We start from the raw sequence: 16,554 nt of genomic DNA on the forward strand, positions 1-16,554 counted from the left end.
CAGCCTGCAGCCCATTGAACTCTGTGGCTTATTTTCAGAAAAGTGTGGAGATAAAAAGCCTGCTCCTCTTTTGTCCTGGAGCCAATTGTACACCACTATCACTCTATGCATATTGCATAAGAACACGGGAAGCTGCCTTGTACTCAGCCTGACCTTTTAGTCCACCTAGCAGTATTTTCGACCCTGACTTGGCAGTGGCTTTCCAGGATTTCATGCAGCGATCTTTCTCAGCCCGATCTAGAGATGAACCTGAGATTGTGTACATGCAAAGCACATGCTCCACTCCTGAGCTACGGCCCTTACTTGGAAGGAAGTGCCACAGTGTGAGATTGGACTTATTCCCAGCCAAGAAAAGATAAAACCCTGGGTTTCATAAGAAGAGCCCTGCCGGTTTAGACCAAAGGCCATTAGCACAGCATCCATGTTTTCTGCAGCAGCCAACCAGATGCGTGTGAGAAGCTCATGAGCAGACAGCCATCATAACTAGCAGCCACTTAGTGAAATGTCCCACAGCGCTTCTACTCGGTGGAACCAGTGCTGGATTTACGTATAAACTAAACAAGCTACAGTTTAGGGCCCCACTCTCTTGGGGGCCACAAAAAAATTTAAAGAAAAAACACACCTGGATGTACATTTCCAAAATATAAGGAAAAAAACCAAATAAAATAAAACCTACATACAGCAACAGTGTTTTGTGTTGTATATGGACCTATAGCATATATTCAACACAAAAACAGCAACAATTTGACAAAGGACAGCTGGACATATAAAGGGCCCCATTACCTTCAGTAGCTTAGGGCCTCATCAAACCTAAATCCGACCCTGGGTGGAACCCATGGGCGCTGCTGCCCTTCTCCCCGCCCCCAAATCCATAAAAATACATAGCAAACTGAGGTTCTGCCCCTCCCCAACAAAAATCCTGCCTACGCCCATGGTGGAACCACTGCGTTCCTTCTGAATCGGCGTCTTTTGGAGAAAGAACCGACTTCCACGGTATTTACTAGAAAACGTGGGCAGCCCTTCCAGGAACCCAAGAGCAAAGGTGTTGGCAGAAGGGCGGCGGGGGAGCCTCGGCGGGCGGGGCGGAATCACAGAGTCCGCGCCTGCGGCCTACGGAGCCGGCGAGCGGGCGGCGTCGGCGCTGAGGGGAGGGCTGCGGCCGATCCCGCCTCCTCTCGCGGTTCTTGGCGCCGGCGGAGGCTGAGCCGGGCCTGTGTGTTGCCGGCCGGCGAAGGGGCTGGTGGCGTCGCCGAAGGGGCTACCATGGCGCAGCCGGGCACGAGCCAGCGAGGGTCTGGGAGGACGTCGGAGAAGGAAGAGGCGGCGGCGGCAGCGAAGGAGGCGGAGGCTGCCTTGGAAAGGCATCAGGAGCTGCTTGCAGGTGGGAAGCAGAAGCGGCAGGAGGCGAACGCGTGAGAGATTCATGGATGGATAGATGGATTGGGGGGGGGGACGCTGGAACCAAGCCGGCGGTGTGCCTGGAGGTGTTCCGGGGTCACTGGAGAATGGAGGATAGGAGACGCGGGAAGGGAGAGGAAGAGGAAGAGGAAGGAAGAGGGTGACTCAGAGGGAAAATGCACATGCTCCGAAGCAGCGTTTAATGCCACAAAACAAGAAGTGCCGGGGTTCAAATTCGCCTAGATCCCGAATTGAACAGTCTTCCCACATAATCCGTGGCTGGCCGGTTCTCGGTTTTCTTGGGCACTCTGCAGATGCTCAAAGGGACGCACTTTTAAGTCGAGACCTTTTGAAAACAAGTTCTGGGGGGCCAGAGGCCTGTCAGGAGCCCTACTTGGGAAGTTTCCTGTGCTCTCATGGGTGTGGAGGCCCATATGGCGTGATGTGGGGCAGTTCTTCCAGGTTGGACCTCAAAGCAGATAATTCAGGTTCAAGACTCATTAGTCATAAATCTCTGAATGTAATGTTGGGCAATTGGGATATTGTGGGTGGCCTTCTGTGGGTGGCCTTGTTCTTCTGAGAACAGATTTCCTATAACAAGAAGTGCTTTTAATATGATAAATACGTGATGAGCATTATGCATGAAGGAAACCAGTTGTTAGGGGCCTAGGAAAGTGGTGTGGAGTAAGGAATGTAGTTCAGGAGTACAAAAATGCATTAACTTTCAGCTGTTGTATTCAAAGTGTAATATTCACAGTGTATAGTTCCAGCTGTGAGGTTATGGCAGGTCCCATTGATTCTTAAGGTCTTAGACACAATAGTGAATAACTTCTTGCAAGTCTTTTCAAACCTTCAGGTGAATAAAACTGGCACAGTAGTTGTGAATGAATTAGAAAGGGATGTCTTCAATGTTATATCTGATGCCTGCCAGACAGTTATCAGTGATGGGGTATGTCTAGCCTCTTCAGCAAAGATTCCTTGGGAACATATGTTGAATGCGTATCCCAAATCTGAGGTGTCTTTCACTATACACTTGCAATCTCTGTAGACTTATTTGGAAGGATGTCCAATTGTTCTTGGTGGGATTAAGTTGCTTCCTCTAGGCTGTATGAAAGACTGTCTTCTGGGAGATTTGCCACCTTCCACATTTCTCACCTGGAATAGATAGCTGATAGTTGAAAATGAAGTAGGATTATGTGTTGTGTTTTGTGGGAGTGGGCTTGGAAAGAGAAGTTGTTTTATTAGAATAACCTTGTGATGACCTAGTGTGTCTGGTTCTGAGTGAAAATTCATTTTACTGATACAGGGTAAAGTTGAACTGCGGGAAGGCAGAGCAAACTGCTCACAAGTGAGAAAATGCTTCTCTCCAAAAACATTTTTCTCCCAGCGTATTAGTGAAGCATGTTTTTGTGTGTGAAATGTTCTCTTTGCCATATTTGCCATAACTTTCATGTCTTCAGATAGACAGGTCTCCTAACATCTTTTTCATGCTTTTCTGTCAGGTTACATTTTAGATGGGAACACTGCTAATGATGGCATTAGTTTTAAGACATAAGATACTGTTCATGCAGGGCTGCTCAGAAAGGACTGAGCCTATTCCTAGCCTCCCAAGTTTCTTACTTGCCTGCTTTTTTTATTAAGAGAGGCCCTACTTATTGTATGCTAGAAACACAGCAACCTGACAGTGTAAAAACTTGAGTTGTCTGTTTCTTCTTCACCAGTCCACTGTATTTCTGTGGTGGCTGCAGAGGAAGTGACGCCCCTTTCTTTTAGCCAGAATGGGTGCTATACAGGCTGGCAAAAGAGAAACTAGTACTCTGGTTCTCTTTGCTAGTCCACTCACCCATCTGTGTTGAGTTCCTAGTTGGCAGTGGAAATCAGGTGAGCGGTTAAATACAAAACTGGGGTAACTACATTTATTTGAGGGGGTGAAGGAAACCATACGGCTGTATTCAACTAACTTGGTTTGCTAGTGGAAGCCAGTGCAACTATTCCCACTAGTGCAACAGGGCTTATCCCATCTCCTCTGTCTGCACCCTCCCCAGATCTGTTCCAGAGGGTTGAAGGATCCCCCCAGAACAGCACATGGGATATCATTCTCTCGGGAAAGCAGAAATGATACATTAAATTCATAGGTTGGATACAGACCATTTTAGTACTTTTTTGCATGTACTGTATAGCCTGCCTTTCTTGTGTCTTGGAACCCAAGGCAGCACATGTGTGGTTTTGAGAGGATTACCATCCACAGACTGACCAGACCCACATGTACTTAGGTTCCCTAAGATGATGGTCTTGTAGCACTTCAAATTTTACCCTGGGTAACCAGTCCTGTCTTTTGCCTTTTAAAATTGGGAACCCTAGTAGCTTGGTACAAGTAAGGACATTTTGACATTTACAGCCTGAAAGAGCAGAGTATTTAAACACGTAATTGGTCTAAGCTGGCATGGCAACATTGTTGTAGCCACATTAATTAGATGCTTTGGAAATCATTGTTATTTCAGAACTTGACATAGTTATTCAGAGTTGCTGCACTTCGAATTTTAAACCCTATTCTATAAATTTGCTATGTTATCCGGTTTAGATATAAGTAGGTAAGGAATAGAGGAAGTACAGTAAATGCTACTTTATGATTACGTGTTCTTACTCTGACTCTTAACTGGCTGTGGCAAACTCCTGTAAGTGAAATGACTTGTGTCAAAGACATGTAAAAAGTTGGCTTTGTCACAAGGACTTTAAAATTAAGGTATACAGTACATTCTAGTTTTAACATAATTCTTTTGGTTCACTGGGCTTATCACAACAGTGCATCAAAATAATGTTCAGTATCACTTTTATATTGAACCGTTTTTTATGTTGGAATAGTAATTGAAGTGCCTTTGCCAAATTGAAGTTGTAATTACAGATATCTACTGTACTTGAGATGATTGAGTGCAGTTAAATGTTAACTCTCAGTTCTGCGCATATAATGTCACTTGAGTGGTCCTAATGATTTTTTTGAATTTATTTGCAATAGAATTTGTTCCAGATTGAATCATGATATACTCCCTGTGCAAAAAGCACTCTAATCAAAGTAAAATTTAAAAGTGTAATGCATTGGAAACTTGTAAGCTTTGTTTAGCCTCCAATGCAATAGCAGTTGTTAGAAATTGGCATGTAATGTGGAAATTGAACTTTTAAAATGAGCATAATTTCAAGAGCTTAAAAAAAATGTAATGGCAGAAAAAAAAATCGGGTAAAAATGGTTATCAACTTATCTTCTCAACACCCTTGTTGAGTTTGGCATTTAAAAATTTCATATGTCTTTGTGGGTTGTGTGCTTATTTCAGACTTAACATGAATGCACATTCATACAATTAACTGTAGGCATAGCTGCCTACAGCACAGATACAATGCCATGATTTGTGATGTTGGCTTGCTGGAATAGCAGTGTGACACCCAGAGTGTACATTTGCTGCTGTAAGAAATATGAAGTTCAACTGCTACTAAACAATTATCTTTCTTTCTGCTGACAGTAATGATTTTATACAGATTCTTCCTGGGAGGCACTGATTTTAAGAGGAGTAATGAAATTTCAGGTGTAGCTGTGCAGATGGTTTGCCTTCTGTTAGACATATGAGGCTTTATGAAAGCATGCTACACAAGTGTAGTAACTTCAAGGCAAATTGCTAAATTCAGAACACTTGTTATGCCACGTCATATGATTTTCATACTTATGTGGCAGTTTCATCATCTCTGTACTCCTCCTGCCAGCTCATAATCATGTAACATCACAAGAGGGAATATTCAGTACACATTGCATAATCATGGCACCACCAATTGTAATAAACACTCTGGGATTATTATTATTCTTGACAGATAAGCAGGGTGGATGATCTAGCCAGTTTACTATGTAGTAACAGTCTCACACAGTTGCCTGCCTGAGTGAAATAGTTGTTTCAGGCAAGTTGGTCATGGGCATGTTTCCTTTATCCATCAATAGAAGCAAATTTAAGAAGAGATGGACTTATTGCTTGATTATCATCACTAAAGTAAGCTAGGGAAGTAGACTTGAGTGAGCTCTAGTTACCTTGTCAAACTCCATTTCTTTTACAGGATTCTTGCCCACAGTAGTAGATATGATGGTCATCCGAACTGAATTTGCCCATTTCCGTCCATTTTAGTTCACTGATGCCCAGGATGTCAATATTTATTCTTGCCATCTCATTTTTGACTACATCCAACTCCTCAGGGTTCATGGTTCTTACATTCCAGGTTCCTATGCGCTATTTTTCTTTACAGCATTGGACTTTCCTTTCGCTTCCAGGCATATCCGCAACTGAGCGACCTTTCGGCTTTGGCCCAGCCGCTTCATCCACTCTGAATCTACTTGTACTTGTCCTCCGCTCTTCCTCAGTAGCATGTTGGACGCCTTCCGACCTGAGGGGCTCATCTTCCAGGGTCATAACTTTTATATGCCTGTTGTCTTTGTCCATGGAGTTTTCTTGGCTGGGATACTGGAGTGGCTTGCCGGTTCCTGCTCCAGGTGGATCACGTTTGGTCAAAACACTCCACCATGACCTGTCCATCTTGGGTGGCCCTGCATGGCATAGCTCATAGCTTCTCTGAGTTATTCAAGCCCCTTCGCCACGGCAAGGCAGTGATCCATGAAGGGGTGAAGTCTAAGTGCCCTTCTTCAATTCAACCCCTCAAATATTATTTGTAAGAACTCATGAATTAATTATATTTTTGTTCCATTTCAGGAAAGGCCCATAAAGAAGGTGGATCTGCACGAATGTCCCTTCTCATATTATTGTCCATCTTCTTAATAGCTGCATCTGTTATGTTTCTGGTATATAAAAACTTTCCACAGCTGAGTGAGTAAGTATGACCGAGAATTTGCTTTGTTTCCAGCAAATGTACCTTACGAACCTATAGAACTCAGAAGTGAAGGACACAGTTCATTGAGTTTTCAGAAAGGAACCATGTGTATAAATGTCTAGTTTTGACATCAGAATTTACCAGTAAGCTGTAAGGTACGCTACCTGGCTCATTCCTGTCAGAAATTTGACATAACCATTTAAAGATTGCTGACAAATATTTTTTGTTCAGACAATACATTATGGAAGCTTGTTGTACTACTATATCAAAACACTTCATATTGCTTGTTAACCCCAATCTTAGTTTTAATATGTCACAGTGTGCAAATTTCCCAGGTGGATAGTTGTATATCCTGGGATTAGAGGTTAAACTAACCACCTGTTAATGTCTGGCAGAGCTGAGCTGTCCAATTCAAAATTATGTCATCAGACAAAACTTTGACAAATGCTCATTTCACTACACATTCACACTACGAAAAGCTCTTACGATACTGGGTTCAAAGTAGTTTTTAACTATTGGAGCTCCCCTCTCCAAAAAACCAAACAAACTCTGGAATTGTAGATTTCTGATTGTGCTGAGCACTTAATTGACGTGGAAGCAGTGTTAAAAACTCAGATATATAAGCTAAGTGCCAAATGGCACCTTAAACTTAGGTTATGGTTGCCGCAATGGAATATCTGTTTGCTAGGGGTTTGCCAGATTGTCTTTGGGGTCTCTTTCAATGCTATAATCCTATGATTCTATGATATCAACTACATTGATTGACTGTAGCTTGCTCTTACAACAATTCACTTGTCCCAGTATGCAAGAAGGAGAAACACACACAGTGGAAATGAAAATGGTATTAACTATGGACTAAGCCAGAGGTTTTTAAATTGTGGTTTGTGATGATGGAGGACTAAGATGACCAGCAATGGCTCCATGATTCACAGGGCAATGCAGAAGCACAAGATGCATGTCTTTTGCTGTGCACAAGTCAGCAGACTCGGTGCAGATAGCAATCACCAACCTGTCACCCAGAAATCTCCACGTAGTCACAACTGGACCAGCTCCAGTAGCAAAACACACCTGGCACCTGGGGAATTCCAAACACTGTGTGGAAGTGACTTACATTTGTAGTGTAGATGTGGCCATAGAGCTTCTTTGTATGTTCTGCTAAGAATCACCCAAGCGTTTTCCAAAAAATAATATCTACAGGTATTTGAAAGGAATTATTTGCTTCCAAAGATGCAGAGATTTGGGGTATTCTCTGTATATGTGTTATGTATTGAAGCCCTTCTCTATCTCTGAAGGAATGTTTTGTCCAGTTTGAAAGCAAAGTGGATAAAAAGTCTAAACACCACAAACAATTACTCTTCTCTCCTAAAGCAATGAACATGTGTTCCATCTGCTTGTATTAAAAGTTATTAAGTTGTGCCTGGATATTATGTTGAATACGATGTGTGGCCTTGCTTTGAACATTGACTTTGATTAATAATTGCTGGAGCGGAGGCAAAGGTTTTGATAATATCAAACTGTCTAGTAATTTCTGAACAACTGATGTTTTGATGTAGTACCTTTGATACCTCAACAGGTTACAGAATAACATCAAGTAGTAGTTAAAGCTGGCTGTATGTATTACAAAATCCAGTAAGTCAAACAGTGTAATTAGTATTTTACATGGAATCTTAAGAGTGCATGATACATATGTCACAGTGCCATTAGTATCCCTGCTGTTTGGGGCAAGCATCTGCTGTTTATGCTGGTAACTTCATCTGATTTCTTTTTCCCCTACAGAGAGGAGAGAGAATGTATAAAGGTTCCCAGAGACATGGATGATGCCAAAGCCTTAGGAAAAGTTCTCTCTAAATACAAGGACAACTTCTATGTACAAGTCCTAGTGGCCTATTTTGCTACTTACGTTTTGTATCCTTATTTGAAAAATACACATAGCTGTGGCTTTCTGGAATATGACATGAAGTAGTTTCCAGGCTCTTTTTTCTGTGTGGTGGTGATGGACACTCTTGATTACATGGTTTGGGTCCAACGATAAGTGAATAGATGGAAGTTCATAGAAGAAAAGGTACCCATCCCCTGTACCTCCTGAAAGGATCGGGGGAGGGGGGCTTTTGAACAACGTGGAATGGAATGTGGGGAACAACTTTAAGAGCCATTAAGAATATGTGTGACCATACTTGGCATCTTTCAATATGGAACTGCTGGTAGTTAACAGTGTGTGGTTTTCATTGGTTTGTATAAGAAGGCCCTTTCCCCACTTCAGCATTGAACATGTTTATTTCAGAATTTTCACATGTAAGATTGGACCAGAAAGGTAGAAAAAAAGAAAAATGGAGTACGTTGTATTGTTGGGGGATTAAATTCAAGAAGCCAAGGCTGCAGTCCTAAATATACAGTACGTACGAAAGAATATGCTTCATTGTAGGCAATGGAAGCTACATCTAAGTGAACATAGGTTTCCTTTGCAAATGATTTTGTTTTGAAACTATAAAATGATTTATGAAATAAGTTGATTTCATCCTTAATAACACTCCTGAGTTAAATCATTATCCTAGAGGATAATGAAAGCAGAGAGAATGCCACTGCCTTTGGAATCTGAGCAAGGATTATCCTGCATTACCCTGGCTTGATTTATTCCATGAAAGGGGAACCTGTGGTCTTCCAGATGTTAGACCACAACTTGTGATGTTCCTAACCATTAGCCATGCTTGCTGGACGAGTGAGTACAGTGAGTCCAGCAACTTCCCAAAGGCAGAACATTAAGTGTAATAATCAATAATTGAAGGAACTTCTGAAACTGATTTTAAGAAGCAACCTAACTTGGTTTAATCCTGTATTTTTAAGATGTGAAAACTGCATAAGAAGTCAAAGGGGTTAAGAGCATTTAGGAAGACTTGACTTATTTGCATAAAGGAATATTTTTGTGCTGTGAAGTTGTTAAAAAAAATTCTTAACACATAGGCAACCTGTTAAAACAAGCAGCTTTATTTTTATTGGTGGTTATTCACCCTGTGGGGATAGAATATGCTAATTTGCTATTGCTAGGTTGTTAACAACACTTGGATAGAAATCAGTCTTTGATTCACTTAGCTATTTAAAAGTTGTTTGAGGCATGCTCCATTAGTGCTATGTGAACAACTTTTAGCAGCTGTAAACAAGGCTATATAATGGTACCATTGAATAGCACTTCATAGTACAAAATTATGTTTTGGAAGAGTTTGGTTCACAGAACTTACGGTAAGCAGCCTACACAGAGGTAAAGCCGAGATTCATTTATTATATTCCTGCCCTGGGACCCAATAAAGGTTAGAAATACCACAGATTTTTTTTTTAAAAAACACCCAATGTGAACCTTTATTGGTATCTAAATTAGTAGAACAGCATAGTCTGTGAACCACCGTGACACCTCCAGGTATAAGGCAGTATATAAATTCAGTAAATAATAATAATAGTCTGTTCTATACATTGCAGAATGAATGTTTCAGATTTATGACTGAGAGCCAGGTACCAGCACAAGTCCTGCTAATACATTGGGGCTTTCCCCTCTCTTCCCCCTGTGGAACCCCCCCCCCCCAAATTGACTGTGGGGAAGGGAGAGCATGTCATGTCAGAGGATCCTGCAGAAACACACACAGGGGAGAGGGGAGATTTTTCCATCTGGCAAGCTGAAATGCTTGTGTTGACGAAACAACAATTGTGAAAGTCCCCAACACGTTTGAATGCTCTTTTCCTGACAATCCTCTCCAGGCTGCAGTCATCCTTGATGCTTGTGCACCTATTTCTTCCACACTTTCCCCTTCCTTTCCATTAATGTGCTTCAATACAGCACTTTGGGAACATCCAACTACTTCTGCAATTGGCTTTTGAGGCTTTCCATCCTTATGGAGGGTCTCAATGATGGCTTTCTGCATAACTGTCAGGTCAGCAGCCTTCCCCATGATTGTGCTTCCTACTAAACCAGACTGAGAGACCATTTAAAGGCTCAGGAACCCATTGCAGGTGTTATGGATTGAATAGCTACTGCACCTTTTCACAAAATTCTAATTTTCTGAGATTGTTAATTTGGGGTTTTCATCAGCTGTACACCATAATCATCACAATTATAACAAATAAAGGCTTGACATATCTCGCTTTGCATGTCATGAGTCTATCTCATATATTAGTTTCACCTTTTAAGTTGAATTACTGAAATAAATGAACTTTTCCACAATATTCTAATTTTCACCTGTATATGCATATTTCAAATATTAAACCATCTTTTAAATTGTTTTCATTGGCAATACTTTTGATATATAAATTATTTAAAATTGTATTGGTTTTAAATTTCTAAGGTTGTAATCCTATGTACCTTGGAGAAAGTTTTATTAAAAACAGTCAGACCTAACTTCTGAGTAAACATGCATTAGTATACTCTGCATGTTCAAAACAGTGAAGTAATGTTGTCCTTAACTAAACCTACCATTCAGTTTGCAAACCTTTGCTATTCCTGGATCAATATTTCTGAGTATACTTTCAGGATTTCTCTACCCTTTCCCCCTAGCTCTATTTCTTGTTTGTTTGGTAAGTATTAATTACAAATACAGAATGCTTTTCTTCAAAATATTTGTTTAAGGTACTTGCTATTTAGTGCAGCAGCAGATGATGTGAATAGTACAGGCCTAACCTTTTAATATGTAACAATTGAAGTAATGAACAGGGGAGTTCTTATTAATTAAATGTTTAGCTATTAAATGTTTATCTGTTACTTTCTTAGGAGGTTCAAAGCTGTTCACAATAAGACAGTAACAAACAAAATAGTAGTATAACTGAAAAACAACATAGAAACAGTCACAGAAAGAATGTTGAAAGCAACCTAAAAACCTGCTGGCAGAGGTTTGCCTCAGGGCCAAAATACACATTACTTACTCTAAATAGATTTTCCCCATTTAATTGCAAGTGTCTCTTCCCTGGTGTGCTGTGAGACTGCAACATAAGGAGAAGTTTAATTTAACCTTTCCATTATGCTGCAGTGGGTGCCAACGGGAACTTTTCCCCTAAGCCTAATTGAGGTGCAGGGGGCATCTTGATTGGGGTCATTGGTGGGGAGAGAAGACCCAAACTTCCCTTCCCAGTGGAGCCCACATCTGTAAGGAGAGAAGAATTATTCTGCTTCTGTACACTATCACTTGTGTATTTATCTTTTTTATTGGATTTGAAAAGGTGTCCTCCGGTTGTATCCAATGTTAGTCATATTCAGAGGAGACCCACTGAAATGAACGGACCCAAGTTAAACACATACATTAATTTCATTGTGTCTACTCTGAGCAGTTGGATGCACTGATTAGAAGATAGGGTAAGAATATTTTAAATATATTCAGCTGGCTCTGTTAAATCAGTGCCCAATAGCAAGAATTGTTTATGTAAAGTAGGACTGGCTTTTCCTCCACTGAATTTTAACACTAACAAAGAAATACAATAGTTAATAGAAATGTAGCATTTACTAGTGAGGACAGTATACTAAATCTTGCCCTCCTGGAGCAACTGAAATTTGCTTTTGACATAAGGGGTAGTAGTGATGAATCAGCTCTCAGAAAGGAGAACTTTCTAATGGACAAAGTTGAATAAGTGATAGCAAAATAATAATTTTACTAGATAGTGTTCAACTAAGTTTAGCCTGGAGTAGACCTGATGAAATTACTGAAAGTGACTAAATTAGGTCCATTAATTTCAATGGGTTTACTCTGAGTAAAACAGAAACATTGGGTGGGATTCGCATAACACAACTTGCTTCTGCAACAGGGCTTACCCCTTAATTCCCCTGTTCTCCCAAATTCCCTGAAATTGGATGGGGGCGTCAGTATAGTCCCCAGAACAGTGGGCGGGAGGAGGACTGTTCAGTCTGGCAAGTTAATATGCTTGTGCAGACAGAATGTTTGTAATAGTGCAATGTTCAATTCCGCCCACTTTTTCTCTGGTGGCTATAAAAGTGAGCAACTGGAAACCAATTTAAATGCATTAATTAGGGTGTGATGTACATCCCTTTCCAAGACTTGAAACAACTTGTTCGGAAAAAGGAAAGGCGTTATGGTTAGGGTCATTTGCAAAACGCTATGTGAAGGTAATTTGGAAATAGTGGCCTCAGTGTACCATGTTGTAGACAGCTAGTCACTTGTAACAACAGATGGCCCCAGATGCAGACACACGAACACCCTTGTATAATAAAAGTCCAATTCAAATCAGTTTAAAAAGAGTTTTCTGTAGTTACTACTATTTTGAAGCTGCTTGTACTAGAGTTGAAGTGTGTGTTCAGCAGAATCATACAGACAACTCATACATGGTAAGAGAGGTTCTAGACTAGTTTTCTCCCAGATGCGCTAGTTTTCTGCATGAAAGATTTTCTTTTTAACATAAAGGGGAGTACTAACAAAGCAGTCCCCTATAGGTGGTCTGAGGTGATACAGTTCTAACTAAGAGAGAGTAATATTGAATAGGGGACGCAGGTGGCGCTGTGGGTTAAAGCCTCATCGCCTAGGACTTGCCGATCGAAAGGTCGGCGGTTCGAATCCCTGCGGTGGGGTGCGCTCCCGCTGCTCGGTCCCAGCGCCTGCCAACCTAGCAGTTCGAAAGCACCTCTGGGTGCAAGTAGATAAATAGGGACTGCTTACCAGCGGGAAGGTAAACGGCGTTTCCGTGTGCGGCTCTGGCTCGCCAGAGCAGCGATGTCACGCTGGCCACGTGACCCGGAAGTGTCTCCGGACAGCGCTGGCCCCTGGCCTCTTAAGTGAGATGGGCGCACAACCCCAGAGTATGTCAAGACTGGCCCGTACGGGCAGGGGTACCTTTACCTTTTTAATATTTAATGTATAGATAAATGCTTAACTACATTGATTATTTGAAACCCCATTGCATGTTAATCATGTGAAGGATGAATATATGAGAGTCTCATTTTCCATTCATTTGCAGTGCTCTGGACTTGGGGCCTCTTTCTGTTATATGCTGTCCTATTTAGTTGGAAGACCTGTTGTTTATAGATATTTAACAGAGAAAGCCGTGAAATGGTCACAGCAGGTAAAGTCACTCTGGTGGAACATCTGTCCTAAATGCTTACATTTAAGTATAAGAGGATAGGAATTACACAAATACAGTGGTACCTTGGTACTTGAACCGCTTGGCTCCTGAACAAATTGGCTCCCAAACACCGCAAGCCCAGAAGTAAGTGTTCTGGGTTGTGAACATTTTTCGGAAGCTGAACTTCCGACGTGGCTTCTGCTTGAGTGCAAGAAGTTCCTGCAGCTGCTGCAGCCAATTAAAAGCTGTGCCTTGGTTTTCAAATGGTTTTGGGAGTCGAACGGACTCCTGGAATGGATCAAGTTCAAGAATCAAGGTACCACTGTATCCATTTCCCCCCACACCTGGTCACAACCTGGATTTCATGCTAAACCATAGTTCAGTGTGACAGGAGTGAGTCTAGAAGTAAATTTTGGGCTTGCATGCCGTTCGTGCTAAACCATAGCTTGTGTCGTCTGATTTGACAAACACTGGTTAATGTTAATTTCAAGCAAGCCAACTTGAAACCAGTTGTAGCATATCTCTTTCCACCCCTACTTCCCCCAAAGTAACAGCAAATATGGGAATTTGGCAATATGTCAACCACAGGTTCTCTTTGTTGACAATGAAATGAGTTGTTTTTCTGTACATACTTTCACACCCCTACCTAGAGAATCCCCTATGTAGAAATTGCTTCCTTATTTTGGGATAGCCCAGTTTAACCCTCAGCCACCTGAGTTCACTATTAGAGGGGTAAAGTTGGACCTACAACAAAGCATTGCAGTATAGGGTATTCCTGTTCCCTGTTCCAGTCAGTCAGCCATGGTCCTCCATGATGCTCTATTTTGTTCTCTCTCTTACCCAGTTTGGGGAGGGGTTTTTCATCCAACAGTCAGCATTCCTTGGCCACTCCGTCCTTGTTTGGCTTTTTTGGGGGTTTGCCAACATCCTTAGTTCCTCCCCAAAGGTTTTGTTGTTGTAATTCTGTGAACCTTGGGGGTTCAACCAAACTTGCTGCTTTCTCCCTCCTGTGTGTGAATGGCTCCATTTTAGCTATGTGAAGACCAGCACTTGCAAGTAAACTTTGGAAATAGAGGAAATGATTATGCAATTAAGATTGCTGCTATATTTCTAAAATAGGATTCTTTTAATTTGGAATTTTTATATCCCAACAGGTTGAACGACACAGAGAACACCTCATTAACTACATAATATTTTTGAGAATAACTCCTTTCCTTCCTAATTGGTTTATCAATATAACATCTCCTGTAATAAATGTACCATTGAAAGTATTTTTTATTGGTACTTTTCTAGGTAAGAATTCAGATTAATATTAAAGATTTGCTAAATGTGACTTCATTCTGCATGCTTCACTAGTACACAGCCCCATCTCTTGGGCAGTTGTATAAAGTTTGAATAACTGTTTTTGCATATTCTTATTTTAGTGCTTTATTTATTTTTAGTTGTTAAGGAATGCAGGCTGTAAATTTCACAGCTAAATAAAAATGAGCTGAAATTCTACATATCTATCATAGGATACATTCCATTTTAGAGCCTACTCTGTGGCATGATTGTGGTGAAGAAATCCTACATCACCACCATTGTTTTGTCTGCTCATTTGATCTGTTCAGAACAGTAAAAAGGCCTGTTGCACTCTGGCCAGCAGGGGGATGGTGACTGCTTTGCAAGAAGCTTTTCAAATAAAGTTGCTAGCATCCACTACAGTGTGCTATGGTTATTTCTGAATCAGTGCCAGTGATCACACAGGACTCCTGACTGTTCACTTTGTATTGAATACCTTTCAACTTGTGCAACCTGAAGTTGTGAAAAAGTTATCTGGAGAACCAAGACCCATGATAGGCGCTTTGGATCCTTGGCTTCTCTGGCTTATTAAATCTGCAAGGCTTGGTTGGGCTAGTCAGCTGAGTCACAGAAGTAGAGAAGGCAAAGTGCCAGTGACACAGAAACAGACAGAAGTGAAATCCTGGGTTGTAGCTTTCAGAAGGTGGACCTTGGTGACTACTGATTTGGCCTGTAGCTTTTGGCCTGCAGGATGCCACAAGGTTCTGTCTTGACCCCATGCTTATTAATGCCTGCTTTTAAGCAGGCAGCAAATACATTTTTATTTAGGCTGGTTGTTTTGGAATCTCCATTTTTCATTCTTGATTGCTTTAGTTATTGGGGGGTTTATAAACTGTATTTTATTGTATAGACCATCTTGTACATGTTAGTTAGGGACGTGGGTGGCGCTGTGGGTTAAACCACAGAGCCTAGGACTTGCTGATCAGAAGGTTGGCGGTTCGAATCCCCGCAACGGGGTGAGCTCCTGTTGCTCGGTCCCTGCTCCTGCCAACCTAGCAGTTCGAAAGCACGTCAAAGTGCAAGTAGATAAATAGGTACCGTTCCGGCGGAAAGGTAAACGGCGTTTCCGTGCGCTGCTTTGGTTCACCAGAAGCGGCTTAGTCATTCTGGCCCCATGACCCGGAAGCTGTACGCCGGCTCCTTTGGCCAATAAAGCGAGATGAGCGCCACAACCCCAGAGTTGGTCACAACTGGACCTAATGGTCAGCGGTCCCTTTACCTTTTTACATGTTAGTTACAAGCTGGAATATAGATAATACTTTAGTGTGGTAACCTAAATAAAAATGCTTTAAAAATAGAATCATAGAATTGCAAAGTTGGGGGAGAACAGGTTCTTCCTTCATGACTTCTGAATCATCTATAAGATTTGGTGACATTAAAAAAACACACAACTGTTTTGTGTTTAATTTTTCTCCCCTGATCCATTTTTTTGTCCTTTATTTCCAGGTGTTGCGCCACCATCTTTTGTAGCAATTAAAGCTGGAACAACGCTCTACCAGCTTACAACAGCAGGTGAAGCAGTCTCCTGGAACTCTGTTTTCATTCTCATGATTCTAGCTATTCTCTCCATTCTGCCAGCCATTTTTCAGAAGAAACTTAAACAAAAGTTTGAATGAGAATTAGTCTGGATCTTCATGTCCCATATTTCATCTCAGGATCAGCACTATTTCTATGGTCACTTTTCTATCGCATCTTTCACAATTTGAAAGGAGAGAATTATAAGAGATAAAAATGTTTCTGGACTTCTTGCTGAGTTTTATTTATGGGGCACAAAGACAAAATAACTGCTGTCAGAAGAAATTAAGATGAACCATATACTTTTTTAAAAGCATTGTTCATTCTAACCAATCAGTAATATATGTAATATACATATGTATACATATGTATATGTATATGTGTATGTATGCCTTATCT

At 41.3% G+C, this 16,554-nt stretch overlaps 1 protein-coding gene across 1 annotated transcript; it reads left to right on the forward strand.

Moving 5' to 3' along the window:
• Window positions 1–1,147: 1,147 nt before the first annotated feature.
• On the forward strand, window positions 1,148–16,383 carry TMEM41B (transmembrane protein 41B). Its single transcript, XM_081918706.1, has 7 exons — window positions 1,148–1,381; window positions 6,138–6,255; window positions 8,032–8,160; window positions 10,719–10,812; window positions 13,195–13,299; window positions 14,454–14,592; window positions 16,087–16,383. The coding sequence occupies exons 1-7, from the start codon at window positions 1,264–1,266 to the stop codon at window positions 16,254–16,256; spliced, it is 873 nt and encodes a 290-aa protein (XP_081774832.1). The 5' UTR covers window positions 1,148–1,263; the 3' UTR covers window positions 16,257–16,383.
• The last annotated feature ends 171 nt before the right edge of the window (window positions 16,384–16,554 follow it).

The sequence above is a fragment of the Podarcis melisellensis genome (genome assembly GCF_964234715.1).
Source record: "Podarcis melisellensis genome assembly, chromosome: 1".
Lineage (NCBI taxonomy): Eukaryota > Metazoa > Chordata > Lepidosauria > Squamata > Lacertidae > Podarcis > Podarcis melisellensis.

Bases quoted from the DNA above. Each gene is read 5' to 3' on its own strand.
- TMEM41B (XM_081918706.1), top strand. From the start codon at position 1,264: ATGGCGCAGCCGGGCACGAGCCAGCGAGGGTCTGGGAGGACGTCGGAG. The intron at 10,813-13,194 runs GTAAGTATTAAT...ATTCATTTGCAG, and splicing joins CTCTATTTCTTGTTTGTTTG to TGCTCTGGACTTGGGGCCTC. The intron at 14,593-16,086 runs GTAAGAATTCAG...CTTTATTTCCAG, and splicing joins TTTTATTGGTACTTTTCTAG to GTGTTGCGCCACCATCTTTT.